This window comes from Anopheles stephensi, chromosome 2 (assembly GCF_013141755.1).
Source record: "Anopheles stephensi strain Indian chromosome 2, UCI_ANSTEP_V1.0, whole genome shotgun sequence".
NCBI lineage: Eukaryota > Metazoa > Arthropoda > Insecta > Diptera > Culicidae > Anopheles > Anopheles stephensi.
In genome coordinates, this window is record NC_050202.1 from 81,095,665 (window position 1) to 81,118,162 (window position 22,498).

The 22,498-nt window shown below is 46.6% G+C and overlaps 2 protein-coding genes across 7 annotated transcripts in view; one reads left to right on the forward strand and one right to left on the reverse strand.

Moving 5' to 3' along the window:
- Positions 1–22,498, reverse strand: part of LOC118505542 (mucin-5AC) — a 149,483-nt gene that overhangs the window by 98,582 nt on the left and 28,403 nt on the right. For all 6 annotated transcript variants that reach the window (XM_036041472.1, XM_036041473.1, XM_036041474.1 and 3 more), the window contains exon 3: positions 11,394–11,490. In XM_036041472.1, coding sequence (XP_035897365.1) covers positions 11,394–11,411 — 18 coding nt within the window. In that variant the 5' untranslated portion in view covers positions 11,412–11,490. The remainder of the gene's footprint in view (positions 1–11,393; positions 11,491–22,498) is intronic.
- LOC118505543 lies at positions 4,155–6,531 on the forward strand. The gene is made up of 2 exons (XM_036041478.1): positions 4,155–4,599; positions 4,661–6,531. The coding sequence occupies exons 1-2, from the start codon at positions 4,216–4,218 to the stop codon at positions 5,942–5,944; spliced, it is 1,668 nt and encodes a 555-aa protein (XP_035897371.1). The 5' UTR covers positions 4,155–4,215; the 3' UTR covers positions 5,945–6,531.

Sequence of the window (22,498 nt, forward strand, 5' to 3'; positions counted from 1 at the left end):
CTCCTACCTTCACAACCACGTCACCCGATGCCCAACGACGCCTGCAGTACGAAACATGTTTTTCCTACATGAAACGAACCAAATGTTTGCGTGCGAGTGCGTGCCTGTCAATGTTGTGAGGTTTTTGCGTTTGAAGTTGCCAAACTCAAGAATGTGCGCTTGTCAGACGACGGAGGATTGGGGATGGGAAAAAACTTTTTTTGAACTTTTACCAACATTCAATTAAGGATTGTAACGGTGTGGGTGAGTGGAAAAATCAGAAAAAGAGAACCAAAAAAAGAGCTTTTATGCTGTATAAAGGTAGGAAATAATATTTTTCACAAAAAAGAAACATGTTAATACTACAAGAACCTATTTACACCGAAAAAGATAAGAAAACACGAATAATGCAAAAAAGCGCCTACAAGTATGCAACACGAGCAACACAATACACAAACGAGGAAAGTAAATCCTTTCGAAACAAATCTAGAACAACACATGTGAAACATAAGCCACTGTAAACAATAATTCTAGCCAAGAGATAAAACTATCGAGGTCATTGCAGCAAGTATCGGACATAAAAATTACTCCCCTGACTGGCTTTCCCCCAACAAAGCGAAGCGTACCAATTCGGAAAAAAACCCAAAGCCAAACTCACTTCATAAACCCGACACCCACCACCAGCCAAAAGCCAACCATCATCCATCATGCAGCAGGCAGCATCTAGTGTTGCGCTTCGGACCATAAACCGAAGGACGCGAGACGCGCAAGCGATAAAAAATGGGAATAATTTTAAACACGGCACATAACTTCGTCTGCCACGGATATCGCGATTGTTGTAAAACCGCCATCGCCATAAAAGAAAGCACACACACACACAAACACACACTTAAACCCCAGTTCCATTCTAACACCGGGTGATAGCGGTACGTGCTCTCCAACGCCACGTTTCTGCTTATTTGGGTTATCGCGAGAGTGTCGGACGATTTCGGACCAAGTTTTGTTGTTTGGTGCTACACCGTTAAGTACGAATGTGTGTTATTGTGCCTGCTTGATGGTTCTATTTTAATTGATCGTGTACTAAGCAGGGTTGAAAGGGGGAGACTTGGAGGAGAGTATGGGGAGGAAGAAGCAGGTAAAGAGTTACGTCTTCAAGGAGTGCGTTTTTCATTGTCATCAATGGGAGCAGAGAGGGAGGGAGAGAGAGAGAGAGCGAGAGGACGAAAGTGGAGAGAGTGATTTTTCCACCGGTAGACACGAAAAGCGGGTAAGGGTGAATCAATTCCTAGAAACGATCACCATCCAACGATCAAAATGACGGTTCTTCGGTAAGCCAGCGAGGTCGGCTTTTCGGGGCAACTCTTGCGAGAGAAGCCGTAAGGCAGCGTCAGATCGGACATAAAAATGCCGGTCCCGGGTCAGGGCAATCGGACGCCGGTGGCTTACGATTTGTCATAAATCTTCCAAACCATGCGGTCCGTCTTCGAAAGCCGTCGTCTCGTGCTTGGTGTGCGCTGAAGGTGCGGATCTAGTGTCATCGGTTCGATCTGTACGTACAGCAAAGCAAGAAGAAGGACAGAAAACACACACACGTAGAAGAGGAGTAGTGATGTTACGTTTTCTAAAAGCGAATAAGAGCAAGAGGATAAATTAAATAACAAAAAAAAAAAGACAGCGGTGCTCTGTATGACCCAATGGCTTGGGACTGCGCCATCCATCCGATGGCGTGCTTCGAGAACACACAGCTAGATCGGCATCGGCCGAAGGTTTTTTTCTTGAAATACATGTGACGAAAACAATCGACCAAAAAAGACAGAAAGAAGAGGAGAAAGGCCACTCCGAATTTTATCGTCGTTTTATTTTTGGGAAGGTGTGAAACCATTTTTTCGCTACAAATATGTGAAGTATTTAATTGTGCTGCTGCTGCGTGCCAGTTTTATGTTCTCCTCTGTTAGCTGTGTCTCTTTCCTGCTCGCTCTCTTTCTTTCTCCCTGCAACTACTTTATCTTTCATCTGTGTGTATTTTAATTTTTTTTGTGTATTTAATTTTGTTTCTCCCATATTCTTTATGCTTAACACTCGCGTTTTTTTTTTCATTGGAACGGGGCAGACACAATCGAAACGCGGAATACGCATTGTTTGCTGAATTATTGGGTGTGTTATAACGACCGGTGTGGGACGGACGGTGGGCTTGTTTTGTATTGTTTGGTGTTTTCGCTGCCTGTTTCTAGACGGATCCAAACAAAAGCCGAACGGTTCGGTACATCTTCTTCTGCTGACAGATAGGATTGCACCGCGAAGGTATAAATAAATGCGATTGTTGCGTAATTCGTACATTGAGCTGCGCCTTGAGTCAGCGTCCAAGCAGAAGAGCTGATACTCCAGCATTTATTGTAAGAGCTGTTTGATGATGAGCAATTTAATTAACGCATTTGGTGACAAGTTGAGCGGATAATGAAAATGGAAAATTATGAAAGATTTTTGGTAGAATACCATTATGAAAGAGAATTTCACATTAGTTATCGCTCAAAAGTAAATACCCTGTTGAGATGGTAAAACAAACAGTAAAATCTATGTAAAAATTAACCGCTAATTAGAAGTGAAAATGGAACTAAATAAATCAATAGCAACCTTTCTTTCAAAACTACGACATTTTATTATTTTTTTATTCTAAGATTTTTTTCATTTAATTTGATTTTCCTTTACCCTCCTCACTACACTCTCCTTACTGTTTCGTCCACATCCAATGGAAGTAACGACATCAGAAAAAAAACCCCACCAGCAAAGCTTCCAACAAAAGCAACCACTTCGATCCACTCGTTGCACCTCAACAAGTTTTCCCTACAGCCCACCGCGGCCATAGCACCCCACTGAACGCGGAACTGTTTCGATAAAATAAATAAAACATTTCCATCGTGCATCGGTTCACTTTCGCAGCATCAGCAACGCACCGCCGTTCGAAGACATTTTCCCTTCGCTGCGTAGCAAAGTGCGAGGCCAAACTTTGGGCCAACTGTTTTCTTCCCGCTCTTGCTTGCGTCCCCTACGCAACGTGGCGTGCGTTCAGGAACAGGAAGTTAGCTTCATTTTGTTTTGCTGCTACCCTCCAGCCAAAAAACGAAACCCCCCCGAAACAAACGGAACAGATACAAAAACAAAAGCGTAAGCAAAACGGCTACAGACGAGCCAAAGACAAAACAACAACGACCAAAAAACGAGTCTTAATAGAAAGAAAAAAACACACACACCACCCGAAATCTACCCAGCTCGGTACAGTGGGTACAGAAACTTTTTCCCGTTTTGTGACTTCTTTCTTTCTGGCCGTTGTTTCTTGTGTGTCCTTCGACAAATGTTTTCCATCGCACGGTGGAAGCGGAGCTAGTAGTTTGGCACTGCGCGAACCGCTCAAGAGTGATGTGGCGTCACCAAAAGGCAGCAGCAGCAGCAGCAGCCTACCGACAAACACGGCCGGGTAAATGGTTCGCAATGATAGAACTTTCAAATGAGTTTTTCGTCCCCGAGTTGCTAACGAGACGTGCTGCATAGTGGAGGGAACGGGGAAGAAAAGAGGCGGTACAAAAAGTTGAGTTTGTGTCGGTTGATGGATTTCCACATCCACCAGGCAACCGGCGGCTGCCCAATTTGACTTTTGCAAACTTCACCGTAGCGTGAAGCAATGTTTCAAAGAGTAAAATTAAATTGACTACTCGCAGGACCATTTGTTTGCCGGCGTGGTGTGCTGTGGCTCGCTTCCTTCTTCATTTGCGGAGGGTATTTTTAAGTTGGGCAAATCAAACACCGAGCCACCTAGAAGGTCAGAATCAGAGGTTACCTTGTACCATAGGCCGGAAATGGCTGGAAATCTTCACAGCATGTAGCGTTTGTTTAGCAACGCTCTCACTTATCTCTCTAATCCGTGGTTGATGGATAAGACGAACGCAATTGCACGCCACTGCAAGCACTTCTTTGAAAGCCAATTTCTCATCCCAAGTGTCATAAACGAATAAAACGGGCGTGTTTACAACGCCAGATGCATTGCTCCAACCGGCTCCAGCGGCAGCTGCTCGGCTCCGATAAGCCGCTCCATCCCACGCTATCGTATGTGGACAAACGAACAAATTACCGTCAATTACCCAACGTCATTTATCTTGTTGAAAATCACACGATAAGACAACATCCAGAACCGACCGCACTGTGGCAGTGATCGTAGCAGTGTGTAGATCGTGTCCGTGCCTGATGGATACGACAGCGAAGAACCCGCCGACCGCTTCACGATGGATCAATCCACAGCTGTTGCAGCTGAAGGTGACGCTGTTTCTCGTGTTCGGGGCAACGAGCGCACTGACACCGTACCTGACCATACACATGCAAAGCATCGGACTGACAGTCGAGGAGGTAGCTTCCGTGTACTTGACGCTTCTGTTCACTTCGTGCCTTAGTCCACCGCTGACCGGATATTTGATTGATCGCTTTGGCCGCTACAAACCGGTGCTGCTGTCCAGTATCGTGCTGAATGCGATATCTCATCACGCGATCCACTTCATACCGGCTCGGGTTCTAATAAGGGAGCAAGTGGTAAATGCGTCTCTAGCTTCAGATGGTTCCTCAGTACTGATGCAGGTACGGCAGAAGAGCATGACTCCATCTTTGGTGGCGTTAGTGAAATTGTTCCTTATTTCAGGCATCGTTTTGTCCGAGCGATAAGTATCTGCACACCATCTGCCACTCCACCAGAAACGTATCCCTGCCAACGTATGCAGTGACCACTGATCAAAGCTGTGGCAACTTCACCTTCCCCGAGTGTGCCCTTTCGGAGCTGTTATCGGAGCGGCAGATTGTAGTGGAACAAATCGAAATCCCGCCATCCGAGTATGATGAGACGTTCTGGACGTACCTCGCCATTCGGTTTGTGGCAGCGTCCATGCTCGCGTCCACACTCACCATCACCGATCCGATCGCACTGGACATGGTGGAACAGCACGGTGGAGACTTTGGACGGGAGAAACTGTTCTCGAGCGTTGGTATGGCCATCTTCACACCACTCACCGGGCTCATGATCGACGCCTGCTCGAGCGGTTCCGGACCACGCGAAACTGTCTACACACCTGCCTTCTACACGTACGATCTGCTCCTGCTCGGTTCGCTCGTCTCGGTGTCGCTTATGCCGATCGGTCGCAAGGTGCCGTCGGAGAGTGTGATGAAAGATACGGGGCGCATCTTGCGACTTCCGCCCGTGCTTGCCTTTCTCGCCTTCCTGTTCCTGCTCGGCAACTTCTGGGGCTTTATCGAGAGCTATCTGTTCGTGATCATGAAAGCGATGGGCTCACCGAACTATCTGCTTGGGCTGACGTACACCGTTGGGACCGTGGCCAGCATACCGATGATGTACCTGCTGGAGCGAATCACGCAGCGCGTCGGACACGTGAACCTGCTGGTGATTGCGTTCTTTGCCCACGCGTTACGCATTCTTGGCTACTCGTGGATAACGAACCCGTTCTGGTGCTTCCCGATCGAGCTGAACGAAGCGATCTCGTGCTACTTCATGTGGGTCGTCGCCTCTACGTACTGTGCCGTGCTGGCGCCGAGCAGCCTGGTAGCGACGTTGATAGGAATTGCCGGCATGGTACACTTCTGTCTCGGCAAAGGTGTTGGATCGTTCGCGGGTGGATTTCTTATAGCACGCGTTGGGTTGAAGATGGCGTTCCGATACGTGGGATATATAGCGCTGGTTTGTGGAGTGTTGTACAAATTGGTACATCTGCTCTGGCTCCACAAGTACGACGGACGGACGGAGTGTGTCCTAGTGCCAGGAAGTGCTATAAATGAGCTGGTGAAGCGTAGAGCCTCGATCATCCCAAAGGTGGATCAGTTTGGTAGTGTCGCATCGTTTGGTGGGCTGCCGAGCAGAAAACTGGAAAGCGCACAGGGCACAGTGGAAGAGCAGGTCCCACTTGAGAAAGGATAAATACCGTGATAAATTCTGTCTCGCAAGTTGGTACGTGATCGTTTTCCGTTTCGAACCCTAAGCGCGCCTAAGTTACGACCGTTACATCCATTGCACTAAAAGGATCTTCAAGAATTCTATCAAGCTTCTCCACCGGCAAGACCCGAAACCTTCAGCGGGACGAAGAAAGAATTGCCCGTCCAATAACTTTCCAATGCGAGACCCAGCTTTTTGGGAGCCAATATGCCGTGCAGATAATTCATATCCCCAAAAAACTTGAGCAAGCCTCAATTCGATTGCGTCCGAGACCGAGAGCGGGAGATAATAACGTGAAAGGACCGAAAAGGTACAAAAAGAAATCGACCTCCAATCAAATTCGCTGCCGAAAACTTCACCATCAGATACTTTAAACTTTAATGAAACGATCCTCCAATAGCTCCGCTCTTCTCCGCCCTTTTTGCTGCAGCTCCACAACCTACCCGCATCCCGGACGAACGGAGCGAGTGCGCCTTTCCGATGTGGCCTGCCCCAACCGATAGGGAATCGAAACGACCGCAGACCACATGCTGATTTTCGTTATTAATAAAGTTTCCAATCGTTATTCTTTGCCCGCACGCGTTCGCGGAGACGGCGGACGAACGGGGAGGTCGTCCTTAACGAGTCATCTAGTTTATGCCCGTGGTAGGACTTTTTTCTCGAAAGTTTAGCTCAACATTTCCGATGCTCTGCACTCGACGGTCGGCGATAAAGTTGTGCCGGTGCTTGGTACGCGGCCGGGTAGAAGGATGCGTTTTTCAGCACAGTCACAAACTGGAACACCTCCAACTGCGCGCACACAGAAGTTCTAGGACGGGTGAGCGTCCTCCTGCTGACACACACCTGACTCGCTTCCGGTGGAATGCAAATGTGGATCGCACATCCGGACTGTTCTCTGCAGCCTGGTGGATTGTCACTAGGGCAGGGCGAGATTTTTCGGTGCTTCACGGATTTTTTGTCCTTCTCCTTCTGACGCTCTTTGTTAAATTCTGATGAAATCCCAGCCGCTTTGCTCTTTCAATAATGTATTCCACCATGCGTTCGCAAACTTTGTCTACCAGGAGGCAGCTTTGAATTCAACGCTCGTTTCGGGGTTCATAGTTCGGGCGTTCGGACGGGCAATGAACGCCACCGGCGTCACAGATTTCGAGCGAAGCAAATGCATCAAATCACAGTTTGGAAGTGTTTGCTACATTGCATACGAAAATTAATTAGTTTTGCCTATTGAAGTTGTTGTTCTTCTTTGAAGTGAAATTGAGATAACGGATGCTTTTTTTAATATAGCGCAACTCTGGATCAACTAAGCGATAGCGATCACTGTAATGTAGTTTAAGATCAGTAGAAAGTGGATAATAACATTATTTTTCGATCTCGGGTAAAAAATGCCACAAAATAGTATTTTTTCGAAGGATAAACCTCTGTCTCCTCGTTAGTATTGTGGACTTTCCAAGACGCCCTCTACCGGAAACACGCTGTACTATCATGACAGCCAGATAAGATCTAAGGATTAAGTGTTGTAGCTGTCACTGATGGAAATGCACTAGCTTTTCAAGGCTGCAAACATTAGAGAAACTGGAAAACAATTCACTTTTGTACTATTTTAACACGCATCCCACATGTAAAACACAAATGATACTTAACACATATTCCATCGTTCGAATACTATAACAACACCATAACACTAAAAAGCGAACCAGGCATCATTAGCTAAACCTCTATTATCTATTAATACCTTGCAACCTTGGGTCGTGTACTATTTGCCTCCTTCCCCAGCTCCCGCCCCAAACACTGGCCACGCTAGTTTCAACTAAACAAAGACTTTAATACCACATGCAGCGCGATCAAACGGAGGCCAGGCGGTACATCATTACGCGCGGCAAACACTCATCTCCGTGGCAGGCTAGAGCGCATTAACGCCGAAATGGCTCACGAAGGCGAAGGCTTTAGTTTGGCCCGTCTGCTCCTCCCATGCCACACGCACAGCCCACTTTTATGAACCATAACTCGTCCATCAGCAAGACGTGTACCGGCGACCGTAACGCAATCCCGATGAGTAGCATCGTCGGGACAGGATGAATGGAACGGACGCCACTCCACGAAACGCTCCAGCCAACGATCCATTAGCCATCAGCATGTCCATGAATGTGGGAGCATCGTAACCGGTGGAGCGGGCGCACCCTGTTCCATCAAATGTCGCTCATTAGCGGCTAGGCAACAACAACAACAACCACAACCTAGCTCTGCAGGCCGGTACAGCATCAGCTACCGTTCCCCTTTGCACAGCTTGTGTCGGTTGTTGTCGGTGCGGCCGAAAACACATCATCATTTAATTACTGTCTCTTATTTATTTCCCCTTACGCGGGACGGAAACCCTCCTCATGGGGCAGAGCAAGAAAGCACGGGTACGGTAAAGATGATGCTTTCACATTTTCCACTTTTGCGAAACTTTCCACTGGAAGACATACCCGTCCCGGGTAGGTAACCTTTGCGTTGCGTTAGTTTCGGCGCACGATGTGTTTTCGTCAATGGTTCCAATTTGGCAGAATTTTACGTCAATACAGCGGAACATTCCGACCACCGATGCTCCTGCTACTGCCGGTCTGCCTTCATCCATCCATCCATCGATCCATCGGTCGGATGGGAAGGTAATAAAAATCATCGAAATTCTTCGAAACCACTTGCTAATGGCCTCATAAGCAATTCGAGCGAATTTCGGATCGAGTGAATCTTTAAGCAATGTTGATGGAGAGAGAGGGAGAGAGTTAATGCCTGCTGGGAGTAGTGAGGATGCGTGAAGCAACCGTTCGAGGGTTTTGGTAATTGAAATTGCGTTCGATGTTTGTAAGTTATTTTCAGCATTACAAGCAGATCGGTATCGATTGCTGTTGAAGAGGATTAAAATCTTGTTTGAAACATAAAAGGAGTTTAAGCGGAAATTGTCCCAATGTGTTCTCCATTTGACATTTTTAAGATGAGTTTCTTTTAAATTTATGGCAAAATAAAGGCATTTTTGAAAAATAATTAGACCAAACACAGCGAGCTGCCCTTAAGTGTCGATGTTAACAGAGCCTAAATGTATGCAATCCAGGTGCTTCGGAGCAGACGGAGCAAAAAAGGCTTTTGAGGCTCTTTTAACAGACTAAATTATTAAAGAAATCAACTTTTTTTAATTGATAATGGGCAAAGCATCAACTCATTTAAAAAAACGATTTCAAATTTCTTTTCCTTCAATTGTCATTTCAATTGTAAAGGCAACAAAAACCATCGAGACGACACACCGTCTGTTGGGGGAAAACACATCTGCAAAAGAAAGAAAAAAAACACAAAACGTAACACCACACCGTTCCAAAGACAAAACAAAACCTTTCCACCTTCCCACCCTCTCTTCCTTCCTGCATCGCTATCCGGAAAACTGTATTTGGCAAAGGATGATGCGTGAGTGAAAATGGAGTTAAAAGTAAACAAACCGTCCAGTGCGTATGCCGGGCTCACCGCTTTTCTTTCCCAACGAAAAACCCCTCATTTTGCTTTCCATTTTCAATTTTCCACCTCACTCAACTTCCAAACAGGCGTACACACACACAGACACAAACGGACATGCCGGTACGAAAATAAACAGCGAACAACGAGAGCCACAAAACAAACATGGCCTTGCGTGGGACTCAGTGCAGAAGGGTAAGGAGAGCCAAGGGCTGCTACTCGTCAGTGCAGGCAGGCGTTGAAACTGTTCATGAATCAAAAGGGTATGCATCACGGCATTGGGGTATCCATCTCCATGCCGGCGGGCCGATTGCGATTGCATCATCGAGATGAACGATGGCGTATGCGCTGTGTTCGGTGCGTAATGGCGTCTAGGCTAAGATGAGGGTTTGCATTTGTGGGATGTGTTTGTGTGGAAATACCTGTTTGGATCCAATTCCAAGCATTCCAATTAGTAAAATTAGCTTCAAAGCAGTGTTTTTATTGAAAAAATTTAAATAATCTCCACCCTCTACCAGTGCCTGCCACTCAACTGCAGCGAGTATTGTTCTGATTAAATTTAAAAGTGCTTCCACCAGCTAGTGCCTTCGTCAATCACTCTCTAATTGATTGAATTCGAGCGCCGAATCACACCCGAAATTCCGATTCCAGTCGCGTCCAATCAATCATCGCAGCATCGTTTAGCGGCATTATCTTTCCCGCCTCCGAAGGAACACATCCATGAGCCGCGGCGACGGTTAGAAAATCAAAACCATAAGCTACTGCACTGCCAATTTCATTAATCCTCCATCACGCGACCGGGTTCATGGGGTTGCTTTACATCGCCGTTTCGTTCCGTGCCATTCCGCGCGATTCGACGCGAGCCACCGAAGCGCTTCTCAAGCTCAATCAAAATGACTCAATTTTCCAGCTCACTAGTGCAGACCCAACCGTTACCAAAAACGCACGGCCAGAGGATGAAAGGTTACGGGAGGTTTTGGGTTAAAATGGCCCCAAGAAAAAAAGAGAGAGAGCCAGCTCACAGTACAACCAGTCCCGAAGCAGTGGACCATGTGAACAAAAGGACTTCCCTGCTCCTTCTCTCTCCGCACCCCGAAAACCATTAGCCCCGGTGCGGTTGGCCGGGAGGGAAGCAAAACTTTGCCCCCCCCCCCCCCCCCCCTCCGAACGAGCAACTGTGTAACGGGGGAGCCAAACGTGAAAATTCGGCCCAATACTATGGACGACACCGCGAATCGAACGATTTCCAAATTCCGGTCACGTAACAAGCATTTGGGCGGTTGGCATTCTTTACTTTCCCAAGCCCCCAACCTTCCTGCTGGTGAGCTTGGAAACGATGCCAGGAGACCTCAAGATGGAAAGAATAGACGAATGGAACGAACCGCTTGGCACGTGACGCTGGCGAAAGGTAAATGGGAGCCAAGGGAGTAAATAAATAGCTGCCCATTAAGGTTTGAAACTGAAATAAAAATAGGTCGCCAGCGATGGTTTGGTGGCGAGGCGTTTTTGTTTCCCGGCCGTGCGGGATGCTGCTGGCCTCAGCTTTCGGCTGATTCGACTGCGATGCCTTATCGCTGTGCAGCACTACTAGACCGGCACAGTCAGATCGCCCCAATCATTGATTCGTAACATTTTTATCGATTTGATTCGGCAACGGTGGTTTAGGTGGCTTTTTTCCCTCTCTTTTCGCTGCGAGAAACTAGATTGGAGTGGCGTTTTCTTTTACCGGGGCGAAAAATTGGGCTCAGTAAAGTAAGAAGTGTTACCGCTTCAATAAACACATCATAATCGTACCATTGCGCTGACGGATTCGGTTAGTGTGCTATATAAATTTTGACCTTAATAAGCTTCCAGCACAATTTTGAAACGAAATAAATCTCTTGACCGCAAGAGGGAACAAAACTCTGTCGAGGCAATATGTTTTCCAACAATCGAAACAGTATTTAGTACTCACCGAGTTTACAGCAGCCATCACGAAGGAAGCTTGTCCTGTTCACGGTTGCGAGCGACACGGTGATCTGCTTCTATCCACGACAGTATGTTGTCTACTCCTGAAATGAAACAGAAAGAAATAGATTGGTTAAATGTGTACTTTCATACAGAAGTTGAAAGCGCCTAAAGGTATGCAAAAACGCTTTAGTTTTTCTTTTTTGATTTGTGAGAGTGATAGCAATAACACATATTGCATACCTTTAGGCTTAGATTTAGGAAAAAACTATTGTATACAAATTCAAATATATTTTGTCCATTGTGTGATATATGTTTGCCTCATTTACAAAGTTTCAAGTTTTTTAAAAGCAGCTGCGAATGTGATCCTAACATTTTTCATTATGTTATACGACCCGAATCGTCACGCAGGCTAGACACGCAACGAAACACCATTGACCGGCAGATGTAAGCAGTGCTGCATTCGTCAAATGATGACACAAGAAACGTTTTCTTTTCCCCTTTTCCCTCCAACTCCACCTCCTCTTCTCCCCATTACCCTCCACTCACACACACACACACAACGGTAAATCCATGTTCAACCCGTCACGATAAGTTTGGCGCTTAACCAACATTGATCGTTTGGTGTTTGTTTCTCGACCAGTCTTTCCGTTAGGCCAAATCCTCGAAAAACCCGTTCCTGACTCAACCGTGAAACGTGAATCGTCGGCCGAAAGAGATTGTCCTCCCCAGGAATGTCCCCTCCCCTCCCTCCCGTTGGCTCGCAAACCCGCAAACCCGCAATCGCGATCATCGACCAACCCGGGAATGGGTCAACCGAATGGTGTCGGTTTATAGGCGAGTGCCAAGTGTCGGTGCTGACTCATGCTGCGAGGATGCTCCGTCTCGCTCGTCGTCGTCGTCGTGGTCTGGTCTATTTTCGGGATGGTCCGACGGTGGTCGATTTGGCAACTTGGCATCCGTCCCATATCCTTGGACAATTCGCAACCACAAACCAGCGAAGCGAAAGTATCATCCGTAGCGGCAGCTTCGTCCTGAGCTCCGCGTCGAGCTTCCCTCCGAGCAGCAGCAATGAATGGAAGATGCAACGTGCGCGAAAAGGACACAGGATGCCATGCATCGAGCATGATGGGGCCCGGCGAGGAACGGCAAGAACGGCCGGGAGATGAAGAAACGATACACTCAACACACGGTAAGTGACAAATACGGCCAACCACAAACATGAAGCACCCGAAGAGCCCGCCCGATACATGACAAACAGGCACAACAGACCACAGAGACGAAAGGCGAAACAGAAAAAACAAGAAACATGGCGGAAGCCGTCAGACGGTAAACAAATTTCAGCCGGCGATAAATTGCCACCGTTGCTACCTCAGCACTCGGCTGTGCACTCACGGCTAGTGCACATCATCAGCGGTCCGTCAGATCGCGGTCTGCCAGTGTTCGTGAAAAAGTAACCGCAGCCGGAGACCGACCGCTCCTGGGACCGCTGCCAAAACAATGCGCGTCCGCCATTTTGCACTGGCCAACTGGGTTTGCGTATGCGTATGCTTCGGGCGCCTAGCAACGAGCGCCCACAGACCCAGCGCGAGAGAGAGAGAGAGAGAGAGAGAGACAAGTGGAAGCATAAACCTGGGGTTGAGGAAAAAGGTGGCGCAACGGACAACGAATGCAGCAAACAATTTCTACTCGAATTATTTCGACACAATATCTCCGCTCGATCGTTACCCGTGGGAAATGCTCGGAAAAGTGTCGTTTTTTTCGACTGGCCCGGTGGCTCCGTGGAATGGCGTAGCGTTGCGCGACAAAAGGGAATGTTTCGGTTGGCAGCAAAGCAGGCGCATTCGATCGATATTTGGGTTGGCTTTTGAGATGAGGTTGAGGTCTTGGTGTACTGGCAAACTGACATATCGAAGGGCGTGTGTGCTGCGAGCGGACTAGTTTAGTTGAAGAATTTATATTTCTAGCATCGGAATTAGAAATATTACTAAAGTACGAAATTTATTCAACCATCTGATTAATCCTGGTCACGGCACGAAACTCTTTTTCATCATAAACCCTCCATTGAGCTGGAGAAATGTGGCGTTATGCTTAAGTTGAATTAATCTAAACCTTCAACCGATATTAAATATTTACCTTAATGATGCTTCAGCAAATGAAAACGCTTTTGGAAGGAAATATTTCACTCCCTCCTTCCTGTCGATATTTTAATAAAATCAATACAACGCGTTTAGCGCCAACAGCGTATCAGCCCATTCAACAACAGCCAACAACAACAGCAAAAAAATACACCCAAAAATCTGCAAACCGAACCCTTCCAACCCAACCGAATCGCAACAGAAGCACCCCAAGAAAATGAATTATTTGCGCTATTTTTGCAGCAGATCATATTAATTAGCCATTAATTAATATGGTTCCCCGTAGCTGCGATCCCCTAGTCCCTCGATTCGAGGCCCTTCGGCCCTCCCCGAAAAGCGTGTGCCAAAACTGGACGCCGCTTCTTGCTGGGTTTGGTTTGGTAGAAACATGGATTTTCCATTTTCGTGCGGCATGATTGAGTGGAGGCAAGTTTTATGGTTAAGACCTGTTCTGAACGACGTGGTTACAGAAGTGGCCCATCTTGGCCGGTTGGAGCTGCAGCTATAGAGGGAGAGCCTATTACAGCCTTAGCTACCACGCGCTTCCGAAAACCCCGGCCCATTTCTCACCCAGCGATCGGCCACCTGCTGGAGGATAGCGAAATTAATATTTCCAACTCAAACTCGTTCGATGGATGGGATGGATTTCTTGGGAGGGATAAAAATGTTTTCATTACGGGCAAGGATATTAATTATTTACCCGCAATGAAAGCACCTGAGCAGCGCCCACAAATCGATTCTGCCGAGAGGGGTTCTTCAAGCTCGGTCAACTTTTATCGTAACATTCTAAAATAAGCGTTCTTCTGAATGAATTCCTCAACCAGATGTGCCCAATGCCAGATAATTTTAATCAATAGAACTGCATTCCGGACACGCTAAACAGCGTGCTACCGACACGTACGTGTCAGCTTGGATAATTTATGTAAATGATTCGATCCGTGCATACACCTATGCTACGCTTTTGTTAACTCATTTCGTCCCGATCACACACATGCAAATTGTGCTACCCTGCAAACCGACAAGCACCCCTAATGCCTCTCATTCTGTCCGGCAATGTTTTCTTTCCCGCTGCTGAGCAGGGGGCCGAAAACGGGAGAAAAAAGAAGCGTTTATTGATGATGCTCGTGATTTACTGCAAATGCTGCTTGATTGAGAGACACGAGAGATCCCGTACCGGTGCTGCCCGAACGCGATTAGCCGGGATGTACATTCCAACGGTGGCCGATTTGCGCTATATTTGTGGATGTGTTCGTGTTCCCGGGTTTTCTTTTCCTTCTCTTTTTTCCGTTGTTGCTGTTCATGCTCACTTGCACAACAAGCAAAACCACAATTTTCCAATTCGATGGTGGTAACGAACCGTCAGCGAATGGGATATAATTATCGCCGAATTCTAATTTACGTTCTCGAATAGCCGTATAGCCCCCTCATCCACCTCATTCTCGGGTGGGCAGCACTCCCGTACTCCCGCCACCAGCATCCAATTCGTTTGCCAGAGCAAATAAATAAACATATGAACATTTAAATTATTCTCAACCCGACCCAACAACCACCGCACGCCACGATTCCGGCGTTCTCGATCGGGTTTCGAATTGCGAGGTTCTGTGCCGATCTGCCCTGGCTACGGCCCAATAGCACACAAAACAACCACCGATTCTCGTACCGAATGGAGGGCCGGTTTGCTCTAGTCTCCGTCCGGCCGTACCGACCCGCTCACACCCCGGAAACCTCAACCGCGTGGCGTGAAGCATCTGCTTGTTCGAGAATAAATTGCATTTTCTGTGCACCGTGAATCACCTTCCACCGTTGTCGAAGAAGAACTTGTAGCGTATGGGGTACAGGCGGACCGTACAGGATGCCTGCCGTTGTGTGCTAGACCCACCGATATTCTACAGTCGATGGGTACGATTTAGACGTATTTGCTGTATTGCTGAGAGTAAAATGTTTAATTGAAGCTGGTATGCAAACCACCAAACTGGTTTGCGGTTTTCCCATTCTTGGCTCAAGTGAGGTTTCTTTTTACTTCCGTTCTTTCACATATGTCTTATTGGATTAAGCTCATAGCAGTAGAAATAGTTTAACAATTGTTACTGATTTCAATAAATTATCTGTTATGCAGATTGCATACTTTAAGGCGAACTCGTATCCAACATTTTTTATTGATCGCTCAGGGTTAATAAAATCTCAAAGGCATTTCTGATCAGTGTCTGGAACAGCCTTAGTCACAAACCACCAAAGAAAACGCATACATACAGCTAAACACCGTAATGACAACCTTACAAACTGTTGATCACTGCATATCCAGTTTCACACCCTGACAGAGCATTAATAACTCTCGCTTCGTATCGTTTTCTTGCCCAACATCACCCTGCAGTTGGCATGCAAATAAAAAGAAGACGGAAAAAAACACACCGGAGCACCAAACAAACATCCGGATCACCGACGACTCTTAATCATCTTGATGCTACTGACATCAAAAAACCTCGGAAGCCAACGAAACAAAATTCACAACCACAGCACCGCCACAACGGTGCACGACTCTTGGGGACAGGTTGGGAGCATTGGCTAAAAATAAAACCAAGCGTTCGCACTTTGCTATTATTATGACACATCTGCGTATTATTACGAGGCGGAGGCCGTGATTAAGTCATCAGCGGCAGACGAATTGCAGGCCCCAGGCATGATGAGCGCAACGAGCGCTGAACAGTTGACAGAGCGGTTAGTAAACATTGCCCGAACTATTACGGCTTTGATTTATGTGCGTCTCAGAGTTGTACTAAACGGGCCCGAAAACAGCGATTGCATTGCTGTACTTCACGCCAGAACAAATAACCCTTTTCGTCTAACTAATTTAATGGCTAAGGGGTTGCCACTTTCATTTCACTAAAGTGTGCTCTTCCAAACAGAAAGCAGCAAATCGCCCTTATTATGACATTCAATTTCGCCCAAAAAAATGCTTCCAAACCATTCCCATTCATCTTTCGGGACGTCGGGGTCAGTTCGGGAAGGTGCGGGAGGGCGGTGGAAAAGAGCGTAGTGAAAAGTGAAGCACCCTCCAACGGGTGCTCGAATCAAGCGGAAGCACCTCGAAAAGACAAACAATCGGTGGCCCACCCAACAAAATCTAATTCACACCAACCGTCCGACCAACGTGACCGGAGTGTGAGTCGTCGTAAGTCGAGGAGGGAAAACCTGCGAAAGGGAAGGTCCCGAATAGATGAATGATGCTGATCCCGAAAGGTCAGTTCTGATCGACCTCGGTGAGCGTAACCGGAGCCGGGGGAAAGCAGGGACGAGCAGTGAGCGGAATTATGAAAATATAAATATTTGTCTTGAGCTGTAAACCACTTGAGACTGTCTCAAGTCTTCCGCCGTTGCTGTTGCGTTACGTTGGGCGATTGGCGGTTAGGAAAAACTGGTCGCCCAACCGGTTCTTCTCTGCCTGCCTACGCCCGATCGGGGCAGGCATATCGTCCATCTCGCTTGCCTACTCGAGCTGTCAATGTTTGTGGTGGTCAGATGTCACTAATGTAAGCACGGCCGACCACGACCGACCGAAATGAACGTGTTTTTGGGTGGGCATCGATGTAGCTGTGTGGAACCGCAAATTGTGGTCACTTAAGAAGAGAGCTGATCGATCGAAACCGGGAATCACGTGCGTGTGTCTTACGAGGGTGACAGTTTGAAGCTTTAAGCGTTATGCAAATATGGTTAAAATTTAATTATAATTACCAATAGCTTCTTAATTATAAGGAGCTGTAAGGACTCTACGGGTATCCATCAACTTATTTAGTTGATAATCCTAACCATTTATTTTTTATGAAATTACTTTAAAACTTATACGCCATTCAAAACTTGTTTGATTAAAAACAAATCGCCCTGTAGGACTGGAGTTCGAAATCCATCCGGAAAGTCCCCTCGTAGTCTATCCAACTACGTGGTATCCATTAACCTAGTAGATCAGCGATGACAGGCAAGGTCTGAACGGTCGTAAGGCACAGAAGAAGAAAACGAACTAACTTGTTCTTAAATTGAACAAAAATTGGATAAGTTGTTTTGACTCCAGTAAAATACACCATTGTTTAATGTTTAATCAAAATTCGTTGATTAAATCTAATCTCTTTCCAGCAACGAACGCTTGAATAGTGTAAGAGATAAAATCAGATAACATCCACTCAAACACTCATGTAAACAACGCCAACTTTCCACCACCCCAAAAGCGCCCCGAAACTGCACGCAAAGCGCTCCGTAGTCATGCTACATAATTTTCCCATGTTCAGGCAACGTCTGCATTACACCCCCCGCGTTGATAGTGGTACTGGTTTTTGTTGGTGTACCGGGTAGCCAGTTTTTATTATGACGCAGGAAGCAAAACTTCGTGGAAAATCCACTCGTAGCAAGTACGTTGGTAGAGATTCCTTGCCCCCCTCGCCCCTCGTTTCTAGGATAATTCAAACAAAACCAAAACAGAGACGAACGCACAAAACAAACCCTGTGGTCAACGGATGGGGTTGAGTGGGATGACGGGTGATGAAAAGTGTTGGATACCCGGACACAGCCCAACAGCACAAACAAGTGTAAAATGTAGTCTAGCTGGGCGCATGGAATCGCTGCCAGCGGAACTGGAGCGTAACGGGCTCGAACGATTTTCGATAGAAGAAGCACTTTTACAAGAAAAACTGGCACCATGCAATCGCCCACTATCATAGATGTGTGCTACGTAATTCCTTACGTTGGCAGAAAAACTGCCCCTCCCTTCTATCGGGTGTATCGGGTGGGCAGCCATGATGGCTGTTTTGGTACATCGCCATCGCCAGGGGGACGCCGTTTTCCCCCCCATCGAAGTATATTTTTCTTCCAAAGAACGGAGCGCGAACGGGAAATCTGCTCCCGGAAGCGAATCGAAATTAGGTCATCGAAATCAATAACTCCCCGACAAATGATAGCAATAGTGATCCCTGCCTGTGCCCAGCACTAGCGATGCTGGTGATAGCGACTGGAGAAGAGTCCGCCACTCGGGCACGGTGGCCGATACGGTGATAAAAAGCGATATTCAGCTGGGGGAAAGTTTTGTGGTAGCGAACAGCACTGTGAAGCACACAAACGGAGCCCATCGGAAGCTCCATCAAAATAAACTGCATGACTTACTGCGATTGCTGGAATGGGAGGATAGAACGTACATTTCATCAATTTACTTCAGGTTCTGGTTTTCTTTCTCTCTCAGCTTCCGGCAAAGGATTGAGTGTTGCAAGAAGCTTCTCAAGTTGATTCTGATTTCAGTTTTTGGCCAGTTAGTTATTCCATTCAACTTTCGTTTTACTGTTCATCTTGCACTCCTAGAAACTGCTGGTCAAATCATTTACTCAAACCATTTTTCTAGCACACAAAAACACCACAAGAACTTTCGTGCGCACCCAACACGTAACCGAACGCATACGGCTCACTTCACGGAAGTGTGTGGACCATACTGGGTCCATCTTATCTTGGGTAGGAAAAATATTATACCTCACCCGGGGAATCAGCTTCCGATTGATGCTGCCGGTGCCGATGTTATCCGTTATGTTCCTTAATTATCTCAACATTCTTCCACGGCCCACACATGTACAGCAGCTTCCTTTCCTTTTATCACCCCGGGCTGACCACTTGGGTTACGAATAGGAAATGTGACTGCCCGAAATTGCCGAAACTCCATCGCTTGAACGGCCAACGATGAGAGTAAATATTATTTCTGATTTGCTCACTTGAAGAGGGCCGAGACGTGTACGTTGGCCGATAGGTTGTTTTGCGATGCGCACATTCAACATAGGAATGAAGGCAGCCGGTTTGATGCGCAAAGCATAATCGTACACATCAATATCGTATTGATTTAATTACTTTTATTCGTCGGTGTTGCGTAGTGCTCATGGTTCGTTGCGAACCAGATCGATTGGTAGCATCAAACAGATGGCTTGAATTGTTCGGTAATGGTGTTTGTGCTGTCTTTTGCCATTCCAAATAATATTTTATTGGATGTAGTTTTTACAAGAATGTTAGACTGATAACAATAGAATTTAATAAAAATCTCCTGTTTGAAGCGATTGAAAGCAAACTAACAATGGAGATAACGCACTCACCAAAAGCTCCATTTAAACTTTGTTTAAGACAAAAAAACCGGAATATTAATTCACACGCATCACCAAAACATGGAATACCGAAGCTCTTGTTTCGTTTAAAACAATTGGCCGTTCTTTTCTCCACCCTTCCCCCTCTAACGCGGTGCGTAATGCTACACAGACCAGCAGCAAACCAGAATCTACCGACGCCAATAACGCCAATCGTACAAAAGCGACGCATACCTGACCGGCATGCGAACAACAATGGCTACGGAGCTTGAGTTTGAACCGAGAAAACACGCAGACACACACAGCAACACAACACAAAAGCCGCTTAAAACATGGACGGGTTCTGCATTCGAAATATTATTCGCTCGGACAGAATCCGCTTTTGTGTGTTTGGTGTGCTTTCTTTTTCGGTTCTTTCGATTAAATTATTTCTAAACGGACACCACGTCCAAGCGCGTACCCGCTCGGGTGCGTGCACTAGCATTGAGCTGGGTCGGTTTCGGGAGCGGAAAGATAAAGGACAACGGTGGATGAGCGTGGAAAATGACTGCATCGTAGGGAAAAAACATAGGGGCTGGTCGGGTTTTGGGCGAACCCCCGAAAAATGGCGAGTTTATTAATGCGGCAAACGGACAGTGAGTGTGGCAGAGCACAATGCTTTAATATCATTAAGTTTGGCAAGGGTTAAGCGTTTCTGTGCTGCTTGTTTTGCAAATGAAGCGTAACGAGAGTGGCATTAAAAATGGTTAAGATGTTTATGAACGGGGTTTGTTAAATTTTGGCTTATTTTGAAGGCATTTCACTGGTGTCTCTTTTAGCTTTAAAGAAGCTAAGTGGAATAATATTTTAATAAATGTATTGGATGTGCATTGGACATGAAGTCATCAAGCTGTCAAGCAAGAATCGATCGTGGAAAATAAATACTAAAAACTCAATTAAACTATTTGATTAATCTTGGGTGGTGGTGGAGGCGACAACGGCGTTAGCCTTCATACGGCAGGACCGGGGTTCAAATCCCACCCGAACCGTTCCCCTGTAGTGAGAGCTGACTACCCAACTACGTGATATCTTAAAGTCTAGTAAGCCAGAAATGGCAGGCACGACCTAAGAGGACGTTAGGTTAAAGAAGAAGAAAAAGATTAATCTTTGAAACAGTTTTGTTTTATTCGTGTTTCGATTATGAAAACATGAAAATTTAGTACTTATTATTTAAAACCGACACACAAACGCTGAATTCAACGTCTCTTCATACTCACAATTTCGTTAGGGTATAATGAAAACATTTGATTCAGACTCTAACATTTCAACTACGCCGCACCTTTAATGAAGCGCTGTCATATCACGCGCAGCAGATTTGCATTACCATAAAATGCACCGCGCTTAAACTGTGAACAAACCTCAGCGAAATCACCCTGGGAGATAGCGGAGCAGAATGGTGCGCTGGAAGTAGAAATTGTTCTGCCCGACTGCAGTTCTAGCTGTTCATTTGAATGGTAAAACAATTGCATTCAACCGTCCGCCCTTAACGACCATTCCCATGGGGATCTGAGCTTGCTGAGCGCCTGGCATGGCTGTACAACTATGCAGCACTGCAGCGGGCCGGACAACCGGGCAGGTTTCTTATCAGCGGAGACAGCCAGCGGAATGAGGATGGGGCGAGCTAAGAGATGCCTTCAGCTAGTTGGATGTGCATTCTGTGCAGCACACGTCCCAACCTAAGAACTCACTCATCCTCTCACACACACACACACACACACAGTCACATTCTGTTGCAAAACAAAGCTAATTATACAATTTTATAACCGCCGCCACGAGTGAATATTTAATCTCTCCCCCGGTGCGCAGCTCTCGCACAGGGAGGACACACAGCAGCAAAAGCGCAAAAAACTTGCACAAAATTCTTGTCGCACTGTCGGAACTGTCACCAAAGAGCTAGCAGGAGAGCCGGGGACTTTCTCACCTCCGCTGTCTCCGTCCGCGTTCATTTGTCTCGCGAGAGAAAGTCATGCCACCGTCAGTGTCGTGGCTTTTTTGCGCCTTTTTTTTTTGTTGCAAAATAGCTGCATGGTGCCAGATTGTGCATTGTTATCAAACGAAAGCCTTCTTCCGGGGCGTAAGAAACAGAAGAAAAAATCCCACACACACACACACAGCCCCACGGATAAGCCAGATCACCCGGACAACGGCGTAGCGGTAGCCGGCGGACGAAGATTGCTTTTCCGTATTTTAATTTTTGAATAACATGCCTTCATTATTCACTTTTTCTTATCTCTACTGGGTTTCTTGTTTTCAACAAACGCTAACGTTGAGTGTGAATTAAAAAGTGAACAAAACCTGCGTGCTCCCTCCAGGCACAAGTCACACTCCACGCTGAAACACCAGGCGTCTCCATGGAGGTTGTCGTTTTTTTGTTGTTGTCGTCTCCCGTACTTCTTTTTCTCATTAAATTTCACTCGCACCCGAGCAATGCTGTGCATTCGCCATTCGCAGCGTGTAATGAAAATGCCCAACATCTAATTAAAATCGTCGTCTTCTACACACACACACACACACACACACACACACACACACACACACACACACACACACACACACCCAGCCACACGGTGACGGCAAAGTCGTTCGGGTTGCATACGGGCTAAAGGTGAGCAATTCGGGCAAATTAGTAAAACAAGAAGTGTATGTTGCACTTTCTTGGCAGTCGGTGGGTTTTCGCTCGTCTTCTAGGTGACAAATGTGAAGAATGCGTGTGCCCCGCACGCTATGCACGACTATGCTGTGGCTTTGACGTCGCGTTGCAAAGGGCTGACGTCGCGTTCTTTTTCCCGCTGCTCATCATGCTCACAGTATGCTCGTTAGGCGTAAATAAAGTGTCT

Excerpts from the sequence above, each read along its gene's own strand:
- LOC118505543 (XM_036041478.1), top strand. The coding sequence starts at position 4,216 with ATGGATACGACAGCGAAGAACCCGCCGACCGCTTCACGATGGATCAAT. Across the intron at positions 4,600-4,660 it reads GTTCCTCAGTACTGATGCAG|GCATCGTTTTGTCCGAGCGA; the intron begins GTACGGCAGAAG and ends TCCTTATTTCAG.